Source organism: Manis javanica, chromosome 15 (assembly GCF_040802235.1).
Source record: "Manis javanica isolate MJ-LG chromosome 15, MJ_LKY, whole genome shotgun sequence".
Taxonomy (NCBI): Eukaryota; Metazoa; Chordata; class Mammalia; order Pholidota; family Manidae; genus Manis; species Manis javanica.
Window position 1 is genome coordinate 20,810,655 of NC_133170.1, and position 23,763 is coordinate 20,834,417.

The 23,763-nt window shown below is 40.2% G+C and overlaps 1 protein-coding gene across 1 annotated transcript in view; it reads left to right on the forward strand.

Moving 5' to 3' along the window:
- Positions 1–23,763, forward strand: part of DUSP16 (dual specificity phosphatase 16) — a 99,594-nt gene that overhangs the window by 33,327 nt on the left and 42,504 nt on the right. Inside the window, exons 3-4 of the mRNA XM_037023013.2 lie at positions 18,176–18,769; positions 19,748–19,886. Of these exons, the coding sequence (XP_036878908.2) occupies positions 18,542–18,769; positions 19,748–19,886 (367 nt within the window). The 5' untranslated portion in view covers positions 18,176–18,541. The remainder of the gene's footprint in view (positions 1–18,175; positions 18,770–19,747; positions 19,887–23,763) is intronic.

Consider the following 23,763-nt stretch of genomic DNA (forward strand, 5'->3'; position numbering starts at 1 on the left):
ATATGCTATAGTGGGATAGAATAGAGACCAGAAACAGAACTACAAATAAATATATATAAGTGTGTGTGTGTGTATGTGTATATATATATATGTGCCAAGTATATGCATGTATATTTGTATACAAATATAAACATATATACTTAATATATGATTAAGATGGCATTATATAGCAATGTGGAAGGAAAAACCTTTTTAATAAGTGATCCTGGATCAGTTGCCAATCCATATTGAAAAAAAAAAAAACGAATTTTGACCTCTACCTCACATCTCACACAAAAATAAAGTCCAGGTCAATTGTAGATCTAAATGTGGAAGGTTAAAAACTTCTAGAGGTACTCAACACATTATTCATTAAAGAGTGTTGAATAAACCACAGTGAATTACCACTACACACAAATCAGAAGAGCTAAAATTGAAAAAAAAAGATAAACTCAACAATAAATTCCTTGAAAATATCAATTGTTGGCAGGGAAGTAGAGCACCTAGAACTCTCAAATGCTGATGGTGGAATTGTAAATTGCTACTACTTTGGAAGCTTTGTAGTATTATATTAAAGCTCTATGTACTCATCACGCCTCTGACCCAGCAAATCCACTCCTAGGTGTATACCCAATGGAAATGTGCACACGTGTTCACCAAAAGACAAGAATGTTCATAGCACAATTCATAGTGTCTCCAAACTGGGAACAATCTAAATGGTCTGTTAGTAGAATGAATAAATACGTCGTTGTATATTCAGTGAAATACTATATAGCAGCAAACAGGAAAAACTATTGCTGTTTACAACAGTGGGGCTCAAATATAATGTTGAGCAAAAGAATTCAGACACAAAAGAGTTCAAAACCAGGCAAAACTAGTACAATGGTCAGGATAGTGGTTAACTGCAGGGAAGGAGATTAGTTGATGGGATAGTATTTGAGGCTGACTTCTGGAGATTTCTATCTTCTTGATCAGGATGGAAATTACGTGAATCTGTTAACTTTGTAGAAGTCATGATTTGTATGCTTTTGGTATATATGTTATATCTGAATTTTTAAAACTCTATTAAAAGAAATATTTTGATTTAACCATAGGAGTGAATGGCATCCAAGGTTGTACAGTTCATGTGATCAGTGTTGTAAGAGAGAAAATTATTTGTATCTACAAATATAAATTACTAGCTCGATAAATAAATGTAGAAGTCAGGCTTAAATTCTTTCCTAACTATATCGAGACATTCCTAGGCTTCTTAGTTTTTTGTTGCTTTCATTGCTAGGGATAAACCCATTCTTCTGTATCCCTGTGTTTTGTATCTTCACAAAAGAATATATTTTTGGAAACAATTCTATATCAGTATATATAGGCATCTTTGTTTTTAGACAGTCATAGGGAAAAATACTACATTGGTATAATAATATATTTAGTCCATTTATCATTCATTGATACTGAGAGTGTTTCTGTTTCTGACTTTTTATAATAACTGACATCTGCCAGTGAACAGTATTTCACATATAATGTACTAGGTCAAGTATTTATATAGGACAAATTATTGGAAGTAGAGTCTTTGAATCTTAAAAGAGTACATAGGATAAGGGGGGGAAGAAAGGGGGTATTATGATTAGCATGTATAATGTGGTGGGGGGTCATGGGGAGGACTGTACAACACAGAGAAGACAAGTAGTGATTCTACAGAATCTTAACTATGCTGATGGATAGTGACTGTAATGGGGTATGTGGGGGGGACTTGGTGATAGGGGGAGTTTAGTAAACATAATGTTCCTCATGTAATCGTAGATTAATGATACAAAAAAAGTATGTATATTTTAAACTTGTTTGGAAATAATTTTAAACTTAGAGAAAAGATAAAAAAGGTCAGCATCTATTAACAGTCTGCTCCCTTTGCTTTATCATTTGCTTTCTCTTCACACGTATACATGATATATCTTTCCAATTGAGAATCAGTTGTACACATCATGGCCCACTGTCCCCCAGTCTCCAAAGAACAAGGACATTCTCCCACCCACATTGGTAGAACGAGCTGTCAGCTTCAGTAAACCTAACATTGGTTTAATACTTCCAGTCTACCATTTTAATCCACTCTTTTTAATCCAACAAGATTGTTCATAGATTTTTACAGGTTCCAGTTGAGGATCAGATACTGCATTTACTTGTCATGTATCTTTTTAATTTCCCTTTATTTGGTATATTTCCTTAGCCTTTATCTTTTTTTTTTAAAACAACAACTTCATTGGGATATAATTCACATACCATAAAACTTACCCCTTTAAATAAATTGAGATATAATTCACAACTATAAATTCATCCTTTGAAAGTATACAGGTCAGTGGTTTTTAGTATATCCAGAAGTGTGCAGCCCTCACCAGTCTCCCTCTAGAACATTTTTATCACCCCCAGCACAAACCCTGCACACATTAGCAGTTGGCATTGCATATATATATGAATTCATATAATATGCGGCTTTTTGTTTCTGGCTTCTTTCCCTTAGCATGTTTTCAAAGTTTATCAATATTGTAGCAGTTATAATATTTATTCCTTTTTGTGGCTGAGTAATATTCCACTATATGGAGCTATATATATCTATCTCCACCACATTTTGCATATCTATTCATCAGGTTGGTAACTTTTTGGCCTTTTTAAATAATGCTGCTACGAACACATAAGTTTTTGTGTGTACTTGTTTTCAATACTCTCGTATCTAAATTCTGACCTGGGCTACATGCGTCTCTATAGTACTCTGCAGAACTTTCTTGGCTATTGTTTCCTCCAGGGTTTGTAGTGGGTGGTGCATAGTCGGAGAAACACTCGTTTGGAAGACGTGGACGGCAGTTTCATCATTCTGAAATGGTCTGTAGACTAAAAGGCTTGCAGACCATGGGTCTTCTCCTGTCTGCGATGATTATAGATTGCTCATCTCCTGTGAGAGCTTATGCCATCTGCCTCCCTTACTGGGCCTTCCAATAAAGTAGACTAATTTTAATAAGAGTTCCTCTCTTATTTTTTCTGCTCATACCTTGCGGGCAATGCTGTTGGGCACAAATGATGTCAGTGGAATCTTGTCAGGTAATTGTCAGGGTTGTTAAGGTTGCACCTCCCTTATTCTTCTCTACTTTATGTTTGTATTTGTGCTGGCGGGTGTGACTGTGTATACCAGGGGTCTGAAGGAATTCAGACAGTTCATCCCTCTTTCCCCTTTCCCTCTGCTAAGTCAGTACCACAATGAGAATCGACAGCCTGTTTGCCTTCTGATGACGAATCTGTGCTCAGTGTTTCCTGGCAAGAAGCAGCCAGCCTTCAGGGACTGGCTGAAAGAAGTTGCCTCCAGAATTCGCAGAAGAGTTTTCTGGCTGGTGATGTCCCCATTCCCTCCAAACTTCCCTTGGCCAGAGGTTATTTGTGAATACAAAGATATTGTGTAGCACCCTAAGGAGTTGGTAGGAGAACATCCAGAGTAAATACATGCTGGTGAAATTTATCACCTCTTTGTTGACTCCAGATGTCACCACTAGAAATTCTTTCCCTTCTTCCATTCTTGGAGCACTCAGATCATACGAGCCTTACAGATGTTTTTGTACAAATTTTATTTCTATGATACTGTCTTAAATTGTATGCTCTAAAGGTACCTGAGCAAAAAACTTGTACAAAATAGATATTCAAAAACCATTGTATAGGTGAATGAACTGCAAGTTAGATCCAAGGCAGATTCAAGGGAGATAGCCGAATGAGCATTTTCCAGTCTAGTGTTTGTTCTGTTGTATGTTAATAAGGTTTATTATGAACAAAACTCCTGACTCTGGTTGAATGCCATCTATTTTTTTTTTAAAGAACTGCTAGCACACCTTGAGAAGGGTGGGGATGTCCTTTATTTAATGTAATATAGATTGTTTGGCAGGAGGCCCAAATCTTGGGTTGCATCATCAGCTTATTAAATGAAGTTTTACAGGATTGGATTAGAGGGAAGAATTACAAAAGATTGTACACCCTTGTGATTTGCCCTTAGTAATGGGAAATTCCTGGGTGGAGATACTTACTTAACTTGCATTCACACACAGGTGAACTGTGAGCTTTATCTTGTCTCCTCCCAACCTTTAAAATCTTTTCTTCATACATCTACATCTACAAAACAGTGAACAAAGATTGGAAACTGTTTTACTGCTTCAGCTGCAAAGCCAGAATGGGGCTCTCTGCCTCAGCATTTCCTTGGGGTCCTTGGGGCACAAGGGAATTGTGCTTCTGTGTAACTGTTGAAATTATAGAAACTGTGACGTTGATAACTTGATCTGTTACCTGGTAATATATTCAGAACCCCAGACTAACAGAAGATTTTTTAAATAAAATACACATCTCAAGAAGTAAGTCAGATAAATTGCTGTATTGTGTGTGTCTCCCAATTTCTCCTTTGCTCTCTCTTAAACTGCCTTCCAAGTGGCCTGTCCTTTGTGACCTTGGGAGGAGATAAAGAGTCCATCCCTACCTGTGTGCATAAAAAGTACTGATGCCTGAGTCCCACTCTCCAGATTCTGATTTATTTATTGGGTTTGAGGTACACCAGGATGTCTGAGTTCCCCGGTGAGTTTAAGATGCAGCCAAGGTTTAGAACTATAGTACTGCATTAGCCAAAAATACTCCTCCATTAATTGTGTTGAGTTAGTCCCTTTTTTCGAGTGTTAAAATTTGCAAAGTACTATTCTTCTACGTCCTAATTGTATTCTCACAGCTACTCAGTGAAGCGGACAACCTTCTGCCTCCTGGGTACCTTATTCTCCATTAGTGTTCTGTGAGGGCTTGCTGTCTCATTTTGCCCTCTACTTCATACCTGGGTGTTAACCTGCGACTTCATGGCAGGCTGCATTTTGGTGAGGCCATCTCTTCAGCCACATACATCGAGTGTTTAAAAGGGTGCATTATTTGTTATCTTTTGAAATCTGTTGCTTTCTGTGCCCTTTAGGAGCCTGTTAAAATTTGCAAAATGTTCAGTAAGCCCTAGAGGGTTGCGGAAAACCCTGTTTTATAGAAGCTCTAGTTTCTGTTCCACTGCTGACAAATTATGACTTTGGGCAAATACTTAACATTTTGTAAAAAGGATATTATTAACCTACCAGAAGGCATGCCTTAGACTAACTGAAATCTTACTTCAGCTGTGAGTTCTGAATTGTCTCTGACTGACTTCCCATTCTTCCCATTATTGGCAATTCCCACTGCTGTTATTTTCAGTTCAAACACAACCTGGGTACTTTCATATACTTCAGGTAAGAGACAAAGAAAATTAGGTCTTGACAACTGATAGAATATGAACACTGAGAGACCCAAATGCGTCTTTAGGACTGTGTTTTTAAACATGCCGAATCCTAAGAAGTATGTGGGACATTTGTTAAAAATACAAATTCACTGTCTCTATTCCAGACCCCAGCTATCAGTTGCTAAGTGTAGGGTGTGGGTGTTCATTTTTATCATATTTTTAAATCAGGTTCCTAAGTGATTCTTGTAATTAGACAAATTTGATTTCTAAATTCAATTACAAATTGAATGTAGTAGGTGCTCCATAAATGAACCCATGTCTGTTCTACTAACCCATTTAATTTTTCTTCCTAGAGTTTTACAGATTAGCTAAGGTCCACAACCCCAGAATTCAGAACAAGAATTATTTGCAAGAGGAATAACTGAGCATTTATTGCACTTGGAAGGCCTTTTAGTTTCTGGTACCTAGTGCTCTGTGACGTTAAATGTGTTGATAGTGAATAGTGATAGGTTTCTTTTGAACCTATTTGAGAATCTGTGCAGGGAGATGAAACAGTAGAGCTTTGTGAGCATTTTCCTTAGGGTGCATGCCATGGGCTACATACTAGCTGAGATGATGAAACTAGATATTTTGGTATTTCAGCTTTTGAGTTTCTTATCAGACAACCCTGTGGTCTGCTTTATTCTACGTTTCATTTGTGGCAAGCTTACTGTATTTATAATGATTTTGCTTTTAATTTTAATTTTTGACTATATGGTCTTTGATACTGAAAGTTACATCTGGAAAAGGAACAGTGCCCTGTACTAAACTATATATACTTTATTGCTTTGTATGGGGTACATACAAATGCCTCATGCCTTGGAGTATGGCTGTCACATGGATATATAATTACACTTTTTAAATCTCTTTAAATTTTTCACAGTACTAAATCACTGTTGGATGAATCCCATGATTCTGTATTAAAACTTATTTTGGTTAATGATTCATACAAAATAATTTTTACTTAGCTCATGTAGAGAATAGGTCCCAGTTCTCTGGCTTCCAAATCTTTCTTCCTCTGAACAGCATGAGCATGACATGAGTTTTGACTGATTAAAACTGTATATATGCCTTCATTTTTTGTTGCAAAAGATGTATGTATCTTATATATACATATAAATGGAAAATCATTATTCTAGATAATGGAAACTTTGGAAATAAATGAAAAGTACATAGAAAAAAAGTCACCCATATTGCCAACATTCTGAGTCCGCCTCTGTTACATTCTGTTTTTTTCATTCTTTCAATATGCCTGATTTCTTCTGGTGTATAAAATAGTGACCTGACTCATAAAACTTGAACCTGTACATTGCTCATTTGACTTGATTATTGGTTCATCTGAAGCAAAGACAGAATAGGGTGTATTGAGATAGCTTTCAATGTTTTTGCGATGGAATAATTTAATAATGCATAATGCAGCCTAGCTATTTTTGTGCACACTTTCAGTCAGGAAGTCATTTATGTATTAATAGGGGCTTAATAATTTATTTATTAAGTGTGCCAGGCATGCCACCCTTGGATTGAGACCATCACCAGTCTCTTGAATCTTTTCTTTCCTGTCAGACTTTATAGTCACCATTCTAGGTAGAGCCCATCCTTAGACAACTAAAACTAAGTGGGATATAATTGGTTGGTCTCCTTAATTCCATTTTCTCATTTCAACCCATAAAATGACTGAAAGATATGAAAGTTACCAGAGTGAAATTCTTCCAGTGTGTTCTCACTTTATGTTCATAAAGCTCACAGTGGCTTAGATGGCCTTAGACTTCCAGGCTACTTCACCAGCTGGCTCCTTCTACTTCAGCTCATTTTGTTATTCGCTGATATAATCTGTGCTCTAGCCAGGAAAATCTGCACAGAATATATCCCTCTACTTTTGCTCATGTATTTTTTCATCTGGAATTTTCTTCCCTCTTCTCTGTAGCTGTTCATGCCTATTTAACTTCCAAATCCTTTTTAACTTGGCATATGTCTGCTAGCACATTATCTTTTTACATTTGTCCTGACGTTATTTTTCAGCTAATTAGCATCAGGGACCTGCCATCTATCCGCTTTTTTCCCACAATGCCCCTTATTGGTTTAGAAGCCTAAGTTAATTTAACTTAAACCAATACAGACATTTTGCAGAGTGGGAAATTGGGACCTGATCAGGTCTTGCATGCTGCATGTGGCATGTCTGAACCCAACTGACATCACACTGAAATTTATAGAGGGAGCAAAGTGTAGTACCACCCAAAAGATTCAGATAACCTTAAAAAAGACAAAACTGACAGTAAACAGAAACACCATCCTCTCAAACTTCGATTTTAGGACAAGTGTTTCATGGGAATTTTTTTTTTTTTTGGATTCATGGTTATTTATTCTGTGGGTTATAGTCCACTACTACTTATTTTGCTAATCAAACTGTGTGGGAAATTCCTTTTAAAAAATTAGCTAATAGAGTTAACTGGGAGCTGAGACAGAGGGCCTGCGATAATGCAGTGTCCTACTCTGCCTTTTCTGGCCTGTCTTTGAAGGTCCTCTGCCTGGTGGTGGAGGCCGAAGGGCAGGCCATTGGAGCTGCTGGCACAGGTCTGTCGGAACTTGCCAGTCACACTCCTGATGAAGACAACTTTGTCCACGTGTGCAGAACTTACTTTATGCTTTAACAATCTGAGCACATCAATTGTAAAGTAAATCAGATCTTGTTCATTTTCTAAGCAACCAGTAAGGAAACATTGAGAATTTGTGTCTTCCTCTGAGGTTTAGATGAAGGCTTAACCTTTACTATCTAGGTCATCAGGGCATTTGAGGGTAGTGAAAATGTGAGATACCAAAGCAACCATCTCTACTCAGTATACCCATGTGTGAAATACCAAACTGGAAAACTGTTAGCCCTCTCCTCCAAAATAAAGCTTTTTATTTTATAGTAACAAATAATCAAAAGACCTTAAACGTTGATACCTTTATCCTGAATCCATGCATGACTGTGTCAAGGCAGCCCAGAGCCTAGAGCTGTTGTGATTACTCATAATAGCAAGACAGCAAGGGCCCAGGCAGGAGAAATTAAGATGAATGTGAAGGGGAGTGGGAGGGAGAAAGGGAAGCAGCAAAGCCTCTAAGAACAAATAATGGCACAGGAACTGCCGGTAGGTAATGTGGAGCCAAAGTACAGGGGAGAAATGGAAGGTGAAAAGGACAAAGGCAGAAAGTCACTGTGGGATGAGGGCAGAGCATTCTGATTCCCCTCTCGGCGGCCCTGCTGGGTTTGGTCTCCCTGCTGTCTGTGCTGTGGTTTGTTGGCCCAGGTCAGGGGCCAGGCGCCCAGCCTGGGGCAGCTTCCTGATACCGTTACCTCCAGGGCCCCCACTGTGCGTGAGGCGGAGGCCTGACTTCAGTCAGCACAGCCTGGGGGCCTGGGGCAAGTAGTGATGCTGTGGTGCCCTCGTCGTCCTCTGCCCAGCCTCCCCCTGCCTTATTCCTTACCTGGGAGGGCTCCTGCGCGTCTGGGGTTGGCAGGGAAGTCAAAGTCATTGTCTCAGAGCAAACCCTGGAAATCCCCCACCACAGGACACTGGCTGAAACGGCGTGTGCTGTGTGGGGAGCCATTGCCCAGGAGTCACCGTTTTAATCTGTGATGGGATCCGCAAATTACTTCCTGAGCAGGACTGCTTCAGGGTCACATCAACCCTGGTGTTCGGTGCCCATTTGGGCACCTTACTAAGACCCGAGATGCGTGTGCACGGACGGCGATCTCATCATATTCTTAGTGAAATAATTTTTAGGTGTCAAGTGATCACAGGGCTCCTCCTCTTACAGGTGAGGAGTGAGCAGGCGTGGGATGCTTAAGTGACTCACTGTGACATTTTAGCATCTTTGTAGAGCAGCTGAAAGTACGAATAAGGTCTCCTGAGCCCTCTCCTGGTCCACAATTTTGTTTTTTTGTTTTGTGTTTTGAACAATACACCATAAAACCTTGCTTGTTTCTAAGTTCTTAGGATTAGTTTTGGCGTCCAGGGTCAAAGAAACTGAACAGGCCTAGGATGGAGGTGATTGGCACGGAGACAGAGAAGGAAGCCTGTGGTGGAATTTGTGCATGTAGAGTTGTGTACCTCCTGCTTTTACTGTTATTAGAGCTGAGCAAGGGGCCTGCAGTTACCCCTGGGCCTGGCTGGGATCCCATTTTTGAGGCCCCAGAGTTATTTTTAGCCTCAGGGCCTTGGAAGCAGGTGTGGTCCAGGCTTGAAGGCCATGCCTGGAATGTGTTCAAGGCTTGTTGTGAGTGTCTATTTAGGACCTGAGAATAGTGATGAGGCTGCTGTATATCCTTTGTTAAAAGAATTTGTGCTTTTCCAGTGAGAGAAGTGAAAGACATACTGTTCCATTTGCAGTGCTTTAAGCAGGTTGATTTGGGAGGCTTTATAAATTAAAATACATTTGAAGAGTGTTGGAGAATATATTAATTTTAAAAAGAAAACTAGCTATAAATTCTTTTGTGTACAGAAGAAACCTTTTGTCTTAAAAGAGCCATAACCCAACTGACCAATTAGAAGTCCAGGTTTATGATCACAAATGGGTGATTTAAAATTTAATTATGCTTGCCCCCCACACCAACATTATTGTTATTGAAAATAATTCTTTGTAATTCCTTTCGTGAAACAGAAATTCAGCTTTTACCTTGAGGGTAAACACAGTTTCCCTGTGTTGTGTTTCTCTTCCTTGCCCTAACCCACACCGTCTCAAGCGTGCTGACAAGGAGTGCAGGCTGCTGCCTCCACCAGATGCCTCAGTGGGTCTGCTCTTTGCTATTATTTTTTTGCACTTTCCAACATGATGGAAAAGAATATAATAAATATTACCTTTAATTACCCAAGTAAAACTATTACATATTTTGCATATATCCATCTTACTTGCATGTATGTAGGTGTTTGAGGTTCCACTTAACTGTTCTGTAACTTGATTTTATTCTCTTAGTGTATCACGACTGTCTTTCATTGTCAAGAAGCATGCTTTTACACCATCGTTTAAAAAATGTTGCACGGTACTCTGTTGCAGGATTCATCATACTTTATAAGTTAGTCCCCTTCTGCTGCACATGTAATCCTTTTCCAATATTTTTCACATTTTAACTGAAAAGTGGAGCAGTTTCTTGTAAGTCCTTTGAAAATATATTTGTAAGCCATTTTGAAATTATCTTCAGGAAGGTATAGTTTGGATTATAGTTTTACTTGTTTCAGTATTAAGAAATTTAAAGTAGATGAAATTCCAGAATATTGCTATTATAAAATTGGGCTCAACTGGGAGTTGTGGGGTGTTTGGCCTTGATGATTTCTAATTGTTTTCCATTGCTTGTTCATAGAGCCTTTTGGTCTTCTTTGGAAAAAAATTACATTATATCACTCTCCCATTAGACTGTGTTTCTGCTTGTCCAAATGTTTGTTTACCTTGGTCATAATACCTTTAGCAATTTAGCTCTTAGTCAGGAACTACACTTTATCTTTCATGTAGTGGAATCGTGTTGTTTGGGGTGGGGTGGGCTAATGGTGGTGTATGGCTAAAGATTATAAACTTACATTAGTGTTACCAACCTCCTGAACACAGTAATCTAACTTACAAAGGCCTTGTGGTATTTGATATACTTTATGACAAGAAGAGCTCCTTGAAAGCATTTTTTCTTTATTTTAATGGAAAGATCCTTTAAACTACTTCCTTGTCATACAGATTTGTGCAAGCAAAGATCTTGTTTTACATCTGATATTTTATACATTCTATACTATGAAGTCAAGATTCTCTTATTAGGTACAACACATTTATGGAGTTGGAAGAAGTGTATTGAATTAATATTAATCTTGTTATGGTATTTCATTTCTTTGCTAAGCAGTGTACTAATATAGGAACCACAGCTGCTCCCTTTGTAATTTTAAGGAAAAGAAGCTATACTGAACTTTCTTTGTGGGTGTGAGTCTTTGTGTGTGTATACATATGTATATATTTCACACTGAAGTTAAAAGTTTAAGTGCCTGGGAAAATGCTTCATTTCCAGTAGATACAGCCATAGTTCTGAAGAAAGACTGAACACCTGCCACATCTTCTATTGGCACCTGCCCAGCTCAGCATTACCTTGGCCAATACTGTATTCATTGGCATCAAGCTTTTGACCCAGGGAGTTAGTCTCGCAGATACCACACAGCTCGCCCTCCCAGCTCCCTCATCAGAGGCGGGCCTCCTTGACTCCTTTCTCTCAAAAATGTTAACTTTGCACCAGCTCTCCTTCCTCTCCTACCTTAGTTGTTCTCCACAGTGCTCATCACCATCTGTCAAAGAACACGTTCTATTTTTGTTGTTGCTGTTTGCTGTGTATCTTCCACTCCTGAACTGGAAACTCCAGGAGAACAGGAGTGTGTGCTTCATTCATTTTTGCTGCACTCCCACAGCAGTGCCTGGCACTTCCTGGTGTTCGACCACTGCTTGTTAGTTGACTGAGTGAGTGACAGTAGGCCTGACACATGCTCCAGAAAACCAGGATGTGCAAATCAGTCCCCATCTGAACTCTTTGTTCTGAATCTCTCCTCTCCGGTCTCCAGCCCAACCTTATTGCAGGGAATTTCCTTCCAGACCATTTTCTCAACTCTCAGATTAAATCAAGCCCTGGCCACATTTCTCCTGCCCAGCAGGTCCACCTAGGGGTCCCTCCGTTCCTACTCCCTCCAAACCATTTCCTATCCAGGACCCTCTTCTAGGGAGTGGAGTCCTTTGTTTTCAGCCAGGAGAAAGCATTAGATATAGAGGGGTAAGGGAGGGAACTTTGGGGGGCCAGGAGGGCATCTTGGATAGGTTCATTGGTGTGTTGGGAGGTGGGAGGGAAGGAGGAGGAGAGTTCAGGTGGCTCAGGGAAGGGGCAGCTGGCAGAACAGGTGAGCACAAGCAGGAGGCCGCGCCAGGAAGGATGACAGAGGCCCCGGCTGAGCCAATACCAATGAGGAGAAACATGGTGAAGACGTCTCACAAACCTGGGCTCTTCCTGGTCTGGTCTGTGTCTAAGCAAAGACACTGTATCTAGTCTGGAAGGATGGCTGCTCTTCCAGCCTTATTCCGTGGATCCTTGAGATGTATGTAAACAACCTGAGACTCTGATAGGAGCAGGTTCTTTCAACAGTGCTGTTGTCAGTGAGAGGGGGCTGGATTTTATGCTGCTAACAAGTGTCTCGTACTGTCTAGACAGCCGGGCTTCAAGCCGCCTATCCTGTTACTGCCACTGCTTGTCGGAATGTGTCCTTTATGTTGGGTAAGATAAGACGGTCAAGACATGAGAAGGCGACTAAAGGACACATTAAGCTCATATAGCCTTGGCTTTGATGAGGGTGGTTTTTGGGGTTGTTTTTGGTTTCCTATTGAATATATTTTACTAAACATGAGACCTCAGCACTTCTTTTGGTCAGCCCACAGCGCATGAGGCAAAGGTGCCTTCATCAGTGTGGAATTAAGACAAAGTTGAAGATGTTCTGGCTGCTTCTGGGCATCATAGCCTGCTCTTTCCCTTTTGATTTGTTCCTTTTATCTCTTATTGAAAGTCTGTGTTTAAGGCTTTTTGGTATATCTTGTTGCCTATTTCTTCAGTTTTATTGGAGGAAAAAAAAATTTAAGAACAGTTGTAGCTTAATAGAAGCAAACTTCTCACCTGATTATCATTTCTATAAATTCTCTGAGAATTGGAACTTGAGCTCAAGCCCAGTGAAGTAAGACTCCATCACTTTCTATGAACAGGACTTTTAAGGGCCCCAAGGCCTAGGATCCTTTTCTTTCTCCTGAGAATTTCTTTGTAAAAGCATTTAACATGGAAATGGACCTCTGTGAGGGGTAGCCCATCCCTCCTCTTGGACATACTTTCTGGGCCAGCAGGTGTGTTCCTGGAGCCCCCACCTCACGCTGCCTGCTGTCCGCCTTGCTGAGGGCCTTAGATGGACTGTTGCTGTCACAGAAAATAACCCATGGGTAGCAGGGGAAAATAATATGTGGGAAAGGTTCTCACCCTTTCTCTGGTGGGGTGTACCCACATCAGAATGACTGACCTAGAAGCCAGAAACATGTCTGGGAAGTTGAAAAGAATAACACCTCATCTAGGAAGAGTGAGATGCTTAAGAGAATAATTTAAAAAATAGCCTTAATCTGGGCCTTATGATTAGCACACATAATGTATGGGGATCCCGGGGAAGGCAGTCCAGCACAGAGAAGACAAGTAGTGACTCTATAGAATCTTACTACACTGACAGACAGTGGCTGCAGTAGCGTATGTGGGGGGGACTTGATTATATGGGTGAATGTAGTAACCACAATGTTGCTCATGTGAAACCTTCATAAGATTGCCTATCAATGATAGCTTAATAAAAAAAAATGGCCTTAATCTTTAAAAAATTTTCTGGTTGGACACTAGTTTTAAATGCTACATATACTGAAGAAAGAAAAAATATTTTTCCTTTTAGCTAATTACTCTAATGGCAACTGTTGGTTTTTATACAGTTGGATTTCATATTGTTCTTTTAATTTAAAACTGATTTCAACTTGTTTATCTTATCATTAAAACAGCTTTAGATTTACAGTTCCCTGACATAGCTAATTCAATATTATACTTTATTCAATCATTGATATTATTTGCAAACATGAATGGGGTGAATCTCAGTAAATAAAATTCCACTGGTTTCTATTATAAAGTCGTAGATACTTTTTTTTTCCATAGGTAACTGAATGGGCTGTAAAAAATAAAATTACAAGGAGAAACTTTAAAAATTGTACATTGAAAGGGGAAGGTTTGTATACCACTTATGTTAATATTAAATGTTATAAAATATAAAACATAAGTTGATGAAATATAAAATATATCGAAATTGGTGTTTCTTTAGGGGATTTGCCCATTTCGTTCCCTGATCTGTACAGTCATTTTATTCTACTAAAATGTTGCCTCAGCTTATCTCTATTCCTTTGTAAATAGTCTTTTAAAAAACCTTTAATTTTGAAAGTGGAATACTTTGCAAGTATTGGTTTTGCGCCCCTGGCTAAGGTTGCTAGTTTTGGTATAATAAATATGGGTTTATTGATTTTTTTTTTGAGAAATAGAAAATGTATACAAAAGGTTATTTACTTGTCTTCTGAAGGGCCCATTGCCTCCCAGATTTCTTGGATGGTACAGGGAGACACTAGCAGCCTCCTCAGAAGAGAGTCTCCTTGCTGGCCTAGCCCCGCCTCCTCAGCCTGTTCCCCAGGCAGCCACAGGGCCCAGCTGGGAGGCCAGGAGCACCCTCCTCATGGGATCAGCTGCAGAGGGACATAGCTGCGGGCCAGCACTGCTGCTAGCAAGTCCTCCAGTGTCCGCAGGAGGCTTTAAGCCACGACACTGGCAGCTTGTTGCCCTTCAGCAGTCCCATGACCACCGTATAGGTGTCCCCTGCCCCCAGGAACCCCGTCCCCTCTTTGGGTGGGAACAGCCAATGTTGCAGCAGGGTATCCTTTAAAAGCTAAATCTATACATTTCATGAATGTACACTGTCACATGTTAAATTTCTCTAAGTCAGAGCAGATAGCATACGTTCTCATTAGGATTCCAGAAACAACTTACTGTTAGGAATTACACTGCTGCTTTTAGGTCCCCAGGTGAACAGCTAATTGAATGGGTGTAGTGCTAGGGGAAAGGGGGAATTGCTTTTTAGGGGTATTTCTACATGTTTTATTTGGGTGTCCAAAAGTGCATGTGTGGGACCCATGGATATATAGATTATAATTACATTCTAATTAAATATAGAAAAATCAAATTGGGGTATTTTAAGTGAAAGAAAAGTAGGATACACAACAGAATATACACTGTGTAACCAGCTGAACAAAGAAGGAAAGGAAAAGGATATATATTTATATTTTATTCTATACATATTCATAGTATCATACATGTTTATACTTTTCATTTTTTGAACCATGTGAATATGGAGAAAAAAATAAGAAAATTTTTAAAACTGTCTTAAGTAAATGGAAAAGTAGCAAAGCTGGCCTGCCTTGGGGTGTATGCACTTGGGCCTGTAGGTTCAGTCTAAGAATTTTTCATTCCTTTTGACTTGTAAAAACTTTGGCTAGGATTATCTTGGTGACTTTACTAACAATAAAATGCTCTCTTGTCATTTAAATCCTAACCAGTGCAAAAGATTTTGAAAACAAAAGTGACACAGACAGTCTTTTCCCTGATCTCAGGGTATTGACATGCTTCAGAATCAATGTCAGAATCAGAATGCAGAGAAATTTCTAAATTAGAGTTGTAGCTTAGGAAGAGGACTGAACCAGAATACTGTAAATAAATGAGGTTTCCAGCTATCCTTACTGCACTCTCCACACCCCCTTGGCACGGCTCTGCCTGTCATGTAATCACCTGGGGACTACAGAACATCAGGCCTGTGGGCATAAAGGTGTCATGGGAGGGCTCCAGCTGGCCTCAGTACAACATGAAAGGGTGTAACTTTTATCCTCATTTCACTTCACTCCTTTGCCTCAGTCATGTCCTCATATTATGGTGTCTTTGGCCGGTTTCTCTTGGTCAGGGTCTTTCTGCACCTGGAATTACTGACTCTGGTTCTCTGGGTAAGGATGACCGTGTTCTGCCTGGTAGCCCTGTTTGCTGTAGCCTATCTCTGGTTTCCGTGGTTTGGGCTTCTGAGATTTGGCTTCTGAGAAGCAAAGACAAGAACTTCCTAATTCAACTTTTGCATGTTTGCTGTCTCCTCCCTGCCTTTGTCCCTTGATCCCCTCACCCAGATAACTGCTTTGTCCCGTCCTGACTGTATCATTGTGCGCAGCCAACCAGACTCCAAGCCTCAGTGCCGTCTCCGGAGTCAGCGGGCTCTTGTTCTCGGATTCCCACTTTCCGTGCCACCTGGGCACCCTCACGGACAAGCCACGTCATTCTTTCTCAGTCTGGTTTCATTACGGGAACAGGTACTTAGGGAAAAGAGGGTCACCCAGTAGTAGGAGCCCTGGTTTGGGAGTCACACAATCCGAGTATAGGACCTCACATGGCTGGGAACCGCGTCACCAAGCCGCTAGGACTTGTTTCGGTACTATATCCTTGGTAGGTGGTTTGCAAAGGGTGTTTAGTTAAGTGACTAGGACAAATTTTCTGCTCTAATTGCTTCAGCTGAAGATAGAGATGAGTTTACCTTGTTGCCATTAAGCTACACTAAAAATAAATACTTTAATACAATGAAAACAAGAAAGGGACCAGTAATGCAGTATATGGAGCTGCCTTATAAAATGTGGGGTGGATGAGATGACTTCTCAGTGCCTTCTAGCTCCGTGTGCATCTCGCTCTGTGAGAAAGGGTGCAGCTGGTTGAGCTGGCTGGAGGATGGAGTTGCTTCGTTTTTTATCTGTTGAGTGATGTCTTTTAGATTCCAGAAGCATGGCAGCACTGTTTACTGTTGGCATCTTTAGAGCATTTTCCCTCAACATGAGTAGTAGTTACTTCTTTACTCACTTTAGACAACTTAGATAATTTTGTACTCAAAACTTTGTGAGGAGACAAGGCTAGTATTTTGCCTACATTTTATAGATTAGGAAAGTGTGCTTCAGAAGGGTGATATGATTTGTCCAAAGTTACATGACAGGTAAATGGCAAAGCCACTTCTCTTTATATCCTGCCCCCTTCTCCATGCTTCTGCTTCTAATTTGTAAGTCTTGAATTAGGAAGTAGGACCTGGTGATGTTTGAGGGTTCTACCATCCTGATCTGAAATCAGTTAATCAAATATTTATTCAGTATCTTAAACTGTTTTTGGAATAAGGAGGATCTTACTTATCTGTAACAGTGCAAATTGAGTATCTTATGTGCAAAGCACTGTGAAGGTAAGAAATGAAATACAAGACCTCTTCCATCAAATAGTTTATCCTCCAGAAGCTGAATGCCAACAGTAGACATCTAGTTTTATGTAGCAGAGGATTTCTTATAAGCAGAGATGTACCAGGGGAGATAGAAACCTGAGATTATTGAGAGTCAGGGTGAGGTCCATGCTGTAGGCACAAAACTCTAACGGCCAATTATAGGACTTCGGCAAGAACAGGGAACCACAGAGTCCGCTAATTATTAAGGGCTCTGTGTGTAGGTTGCTGACCTACAGCCCCAGGTTAAGGTATGAGATTTCTAAGGCAGAGAGTCAGTGATTCTCTAAAGAATAGGGCACAAGAACATGAGGGGTGAGCCTATGAAGGGTCAAGGAACCAGGGAGGGACAGACTGGCCGGGATCATAGCTGTGAGAACACCCTGGGGCTTGGAGCACCCTCGGCCCCCACCTGTGAGCTCAGCAGTTGGTATGACAAGAGTGTCAGCCATTTTTGTCCTCCTCCCCCTGAGAAGGCAGCTGAGCTTTATTGCACCTCCTGCTTTCCTGGATCCTCCTCCTGAGGGCAGCCTGCAGGGACGGCTGGTGAGCCTCAGTGTGCAGCCTGCATTGTCCCATTGCAGTGATTCTCAAGCCATCAGAAGAGATTTTGTCCTGATAATATGGCCTTGCTAACCTGGTCCCAGGCAGTGTTCTTTGTGCTATTGTGAAGAAATAAGCAAATAAAATGGAGGATACCCATTTGGAATAAGAGTACATCAAGCAGCGTTTTATAGCTCTTTTAATTTCACACAGGTTCTGGGCCACGGCGATCATAATTCATGAATAGGCCTGATTTTGCCTTCTTTGCGTTTTTATGTTTTGAGGTATGAGTACGTTTTTCTGAAGCCATACCTACTTGTCCTTTTTGTTTGTTCAGATGAAACAGTACATCAAGTATGGAATTAAATTAATGGAGTAAATATTATGAATCATATAGTGTCTCTGAATCTGATGCTCTTTCTTTTTTTGACCTCATGTTTTGTTTCCTGCCCGTCTTTCTCTCTCCGTGTAGGCTTTTCAGCCCAGCATAAAGCTGTTGGCGCGAGGGAGCAAAGGTAAAGAATGACGTAATGCACTGGCTGCCCCAAAGCATCTTTTGTTGTGGAATGGTTATTCCAGTCATCTCTTTATGAATCAGATGTGAGGGGCTGCTTTGTGGAAGGAGTCCTTTGCTAGAGCACATCAGCGGGAAAGAGAAAGAGACATTCACTTGGAGGGCTCTTGCTGAAAATGGGTTTAACTCTCCTTCTGCCAGTCACCACCAGCCTGACCTCATACATGTTTAGTACAATGGAGTAGCTGAGCCTTTGAGCACACCACCATTACATCATCGTGGCAAATTAAAGAGGGACGTAGGGAAAGAAGACTTATTGTTGTCATGGCCCATGAGATGACTGGAACCCAAATTGTTACTGAGAGGTTGGTGGCACTGCTGGAAAGTGGAACGGAAAAAGTGCTGCTAATTGATAGCCGGCCGTTTGTGGAATACAATACATCCCACATTTTGGAAGCCATTAATATCAACTGCTCCAAGCTTATGAAGCGAAGGTTGCAACAGGACAAAGTGTTAATTACAGAACTCATCCAGCATTCAGCAAAACACAAGGTAAATGTGTTCTTGTTTTCCTTTTTGAAGTAAGTGGACACATACTAAATGGGGAATAATTTTAAGTGAAGCCTCATTTTTAAGGGGAGAAAGTAATTTGAGGAAGTTTTGGTGGCTTTTTAAATTTTGGTGCCTTATGACACTACAAAATAATTTACTAACCATATTACACATTTGAGAGTATTTCTAAACAATACAGAAAGGTTAACTTGTTTTAATTTTGTCAAATGCCATTTTCTTAATGGTTTGCTAAAATTGTTTTACTAATTTAAACACTGATAGTCATAGCTAGTACATTATATTAATAATTAGTAATTATGTAGTATATAGTAATTTATATATGTACTATTAATAATTACTCAATTAATACATTTTTCTGTATAATCTACACATTTACTGAAAGGAAATTATTCTTCTCATGTGCCTTAGAAAGAAAGTAGATACTGATCACACTAGAAGTGCTTTTTATTTGTGGGAAGGTATCGTGGCTCAAGACTTAGGGATGTTTTCTGCAAGGAAAGTTATTCTTGGGACACCAAAATGTCATCTTTGTGGTGGGTCATGCTGTTCCTTTTCTTCAGGAATAAAAATGAGTAAAATATTTAAATTTTACTAAACAGCTGATTTCTGTGTTGTTTTATAGAAACCATTTAAAACATGTTTCTTTAGTTCAAGAATTGTCATATTTATTTTGCATATTATTTGTCTTATGAGTTTACCTTTATTTAGTGTTAAGGACTCAAAACCAAGGAGTTTTGAGCACATCTACACAAAAGACGTCAGTGTTGCCTTTTAAAAGTTAATCTTTACAAGCATTTGAACCATTTGTATGCTTGGTTTATCCAGTAAGTTGACTGCATCTCATTTTTATTCAAATTATTAATTGGAAACAGGAAGCAGTTATTTGCTGCAGCAACAGAGGTTTACAGGATTATTTTTCTCGGCTTTCTTCCTAACAGCCTCACATTTGCGTTGCAGGTCAACATTGATTGCAGTCAGAAGGTTGTAGTTTATGATCAAAGCTCCCAAGATGTTGCCTCTCTGTCTTCAGACTGTTTTCTCACTGTACTTCTGGGTAAACTGGAGAAGAGCTTCAGCTCTGTCCACCTGCTTGCAGGTAAGGCTTGTGAAGGAATTGAAAGGACTGGGAGTCTTACCCTGTGAGTAAGCACAGTGAGCTCACAGTCCGATAGATCATCACAACTGTGAGTTTACTGTGTAAGGTGACTTATTTATAACTTCTGATTGACATAACTATTCTATTTAACTGTCATCCTTCCATATTGGTCAGTGTATTTTTACTTAGCTCGAATGTCTCTTCATTTGATATTTCTTAGCTAGAAATGCTGTGTAAATCTGTGTGTAGCTTCAATCTAGGGGTTTTTCCATTCACATGTGATCTAAAAACACCAAATGCTCTACGTCTCAGCCCCAGCTCTTAGTTCCCACCCCCTTTGGGAAGAGAACGAGATCAGTATGACAGTGTCCAGCTCTTATTAAACATTTATAGTTAGAGTGGACTCCAGTGATAAGCTCACCATTCTTGGACCATATGAACAATGAGATAGGGGGAGAATGTGTGTAGATATTTCTTTTAATAACTAGGGGGATTATTTAAAAAATTGTTTACTTGTGTATTTTTGTTTCGTTTTTATAACTGGCAGTCTCATTTGCAAAAGCTCAGAAACTAGATGACTTTATAAAGTACATGGGAAAGACTAAACATTCCATATCTGCCCCAAAGGAGGGCAGCGTGGGAGATCCTTCTTATGAATTCCAAAGCAGAACATTCACCCTTGGCTTCCCCAGCTTTGCAGACGTTACCAAAGCCCTTTCACTCAGGCAGCTCAGAGACGGGAGTGCAGTTTGACAATGCACGGTGACCTTTAGCACAAAGCTGCTGTGCCCTGCAGATTCTGCCACAGTGAAAGGCAAGAGTGCTCCTAAAAATGTGACCTAAGATAAATAAAATATTGGTAAATATTATCCTTTTCACCCCTTTAGACTTTAGTTGTAGGGAAGGCATGGTGAGCTTGATAATATTGGCAATTGAGTGTCAGAAGTATAAACATTTCAGTTTTCTGAGAATAGGATCAGTCGGTTGATGATGTGCTAACACGTTGAAACTCTTGGCAGGCTTAGATGAGATTCCATGTCTCCAATTCTCTCTCATCAGCTTTGACGTTTTCTCAAGGAACAAGTATAGTTTCCTGTCTCTTTCAGATCACCTGTTGCCCCAGGGAGTGAAAGCCTCCCCAACCATCCAAAAGCCCCTGACCATCTTTCACTTACGCTGGGACTCTATCTTGATTTCTCTATCAGTATCCCGTAGTGAAGCCAGCTTGTCTTAGAACATAGTTTTCAAAGTTCCATAACTAAGAATTATGCTATGCTGTCTCTTGTTGGTAGGCACATTGTTTTAGTGGGAGTATAACTGTGTTAAATATGAAAGCTGTTATTGGAGTTGCACCAAAATAATTTGGTGAGCATAGGAACTCATTTATCTTCTCATAGCCACTGCGTGGGGGATTTTACCTTGGAATCCTACTATTAGACCAGGGTTTCCTTAAAGAGGTTCTAAGATGCACTTCACAGAGAAGTGACTATCCCTCCTTGCTCTGTTTTGAGATGGTTCTCCTCAGGGGCTCTGATTCGGCATCATGGCCCAGCCAGACGCTCCTGCTGAGTTTCTAGCACAAGTGTTTTAGTTATTTGAATACTGTCTCTCCTTTACCAAAGAGCACTCCTTTGTTACCTGGGAGGGTTCTTATCAAGCACGTGTAGCTTTGGGAGGAGTACTGACTGGGCAGGGAAGCAAAAGGATTCAGCCTGATCAGCCAGATCAACCCTGGAGGAACATGGAGTGACACGTGGAGTCAGAACACCCTGACATCACTACTTCATGCAGGAAGTGGTTCCTGGGCCTAAACAAAGCCGTGGAGGCAGCACCAGTGACACACTGAATGCATGGATAGCACCACAGCCCCGTCCACATCATGGGATCCTGTGTATCTGTTAGCTTAGGAGGTGGCTTCAGGGACTGAACTGCCCTGTTTGGGAGCTTCTGAGCAGCCAGATATCTTATGATGCCCCAGGGAGTGAAAGCCTCCCCAACCATCCAAAAACCCCTGACCAACTGAAATTGCCCTTGGTTGGTGAGTCTGTTCCTCAGAGCGGAGCAGTGGGGTAAGTGGAAGGGAATGCTGGGGAAGGTATGGCCATCAGTTCTCAGCAACCTGTTTGTTGTCAGGCCCCAGCTGCCCAGAGGACATTCCGGGATGTGGGACAGAAGGACATATTGACAAATGTTTCTTAAATATTTGGCTTGGAGGGACATGACTGCCCATGGAAAAGCACATTAGCTTCTCACAGGTACCACAGGAAACGACAAGGTCCCTGGAGATGAGTTTTCACTCTAATCTGCCCCTTTTGCTTTCAGCAGCCAGAGGTACTTGTCAGCTTCATGGGGAGGTGATAAGAGAAAGAAAGAGTGGTTTCTTGGAGTCATTTCTCCATTAGTTTAGAGCTTTCAGCTACTCTGAGATTATTCAGAAAGAAAGCATCAGATACATGAGATGGTTTTTATGGTCATTAGATGTAGAAGTGAAGAACTGTGGCCTGCGCTCCATTCACATTCTCAGGGCTACCTTCCTCAGAGAAGGGGCCCAAGAGGGCTTCCCCAAAGAACTGGTAGAAGCATCTGAATGAGTTCTTCCCCTCGAAAAGAGGAGACCCAAACTTATCTGTAGGACCTCATTACACGGACCTAAGCAGTGAAGGATTACTGAAGGAAGCAGGGGAGGCTTTGGGGAAGCTCCAGTGGAAGGCAGTGGGCTTGATCCTTTAACCAGGAACAAGTCCTGCTTTGGGGAGAAGCTGGCCTACTAAACTTCAGTTTCTACCAGGTGAAAGGGGTTCTTTTAAGCCACTTTGGCAGCTGATTATCAGTGAGACCAGATTGCCACACCTTCTAATCCTGACATTTAGAACTTGGTTCTGCAGTGAACTGTCCTCTTAGCACATCTGTGGGCTGACGTGACCAGGCACCTTGATTCCTGCCTAAGCAACTTTCTCTCTTTTTTTTTTCTAAAGCCCAGTCAGTATTCTAAACAAAATGATTAATTTGATAGCCATATACTATCCTGTCATAAATCTTTGTTATCTTAAAATCTTATTTAAACCTTATATTGTCATTTATCTTTTTCATTTGTTATCTTATCCCCCCCTGCCGGATTCTCTTTTTCAAGCTGAGGATGGTGTCTTGTTCATCTTTGTGTTCCCCACAAGGCCTGGCCCTTCTTAAATTTTCAATAAATATTTGATATCTAAATTAGGTTTATAGCATTTATATTTCATGTGATTCATTTTATTAGTTTAGAACATGTGATAGTATTAATAGTGATGAATCTAATTTGAAAGTATTGTGAAAACTAGAGATTGTTTTCAAATAAGTGATTTGCACAGTATTTGTTCAAACATAGCGCAAACATATAGCTGCTATACGAAAAGTAATATGAAAATGTTTCTGCTTATTTAAGTAGGTTTAAACATGATTTTAATATCTAATAAAAGTACTGCTGCATTTATACAGTGATAATTTCATGTGATCCTAAAATACTGAACTTTGATAAAGACTTAAACTTTGATAAAGCTCTAGAAACCTACTCTACTCATAGGAAGATGTAAGTCCTTGGATCTATATTGAGAACAGTTGAATAATTAATATATATTTTAAAGGCAGATGTAAACTGATTGTTCTGTTTAGCCATTAGTAAATCTTTCAGTAACTCATCTAAACCAAACCACAGTATTGTCTCACTGCCCGAGGATGAAAGGGTTTAATTCTTAGCAGCCTCAGCGTCGTATAAACAGATGGATTTCGATCCCTTTGGAAAGTTCTCCATCATCACTGATGGGTAGGTAATGGCAAAGTCATTTTTTCCTTTTCTTTTTCAGTTTTGAAGTAGGTTATTAGATAAGCACAGTTTAGAGAC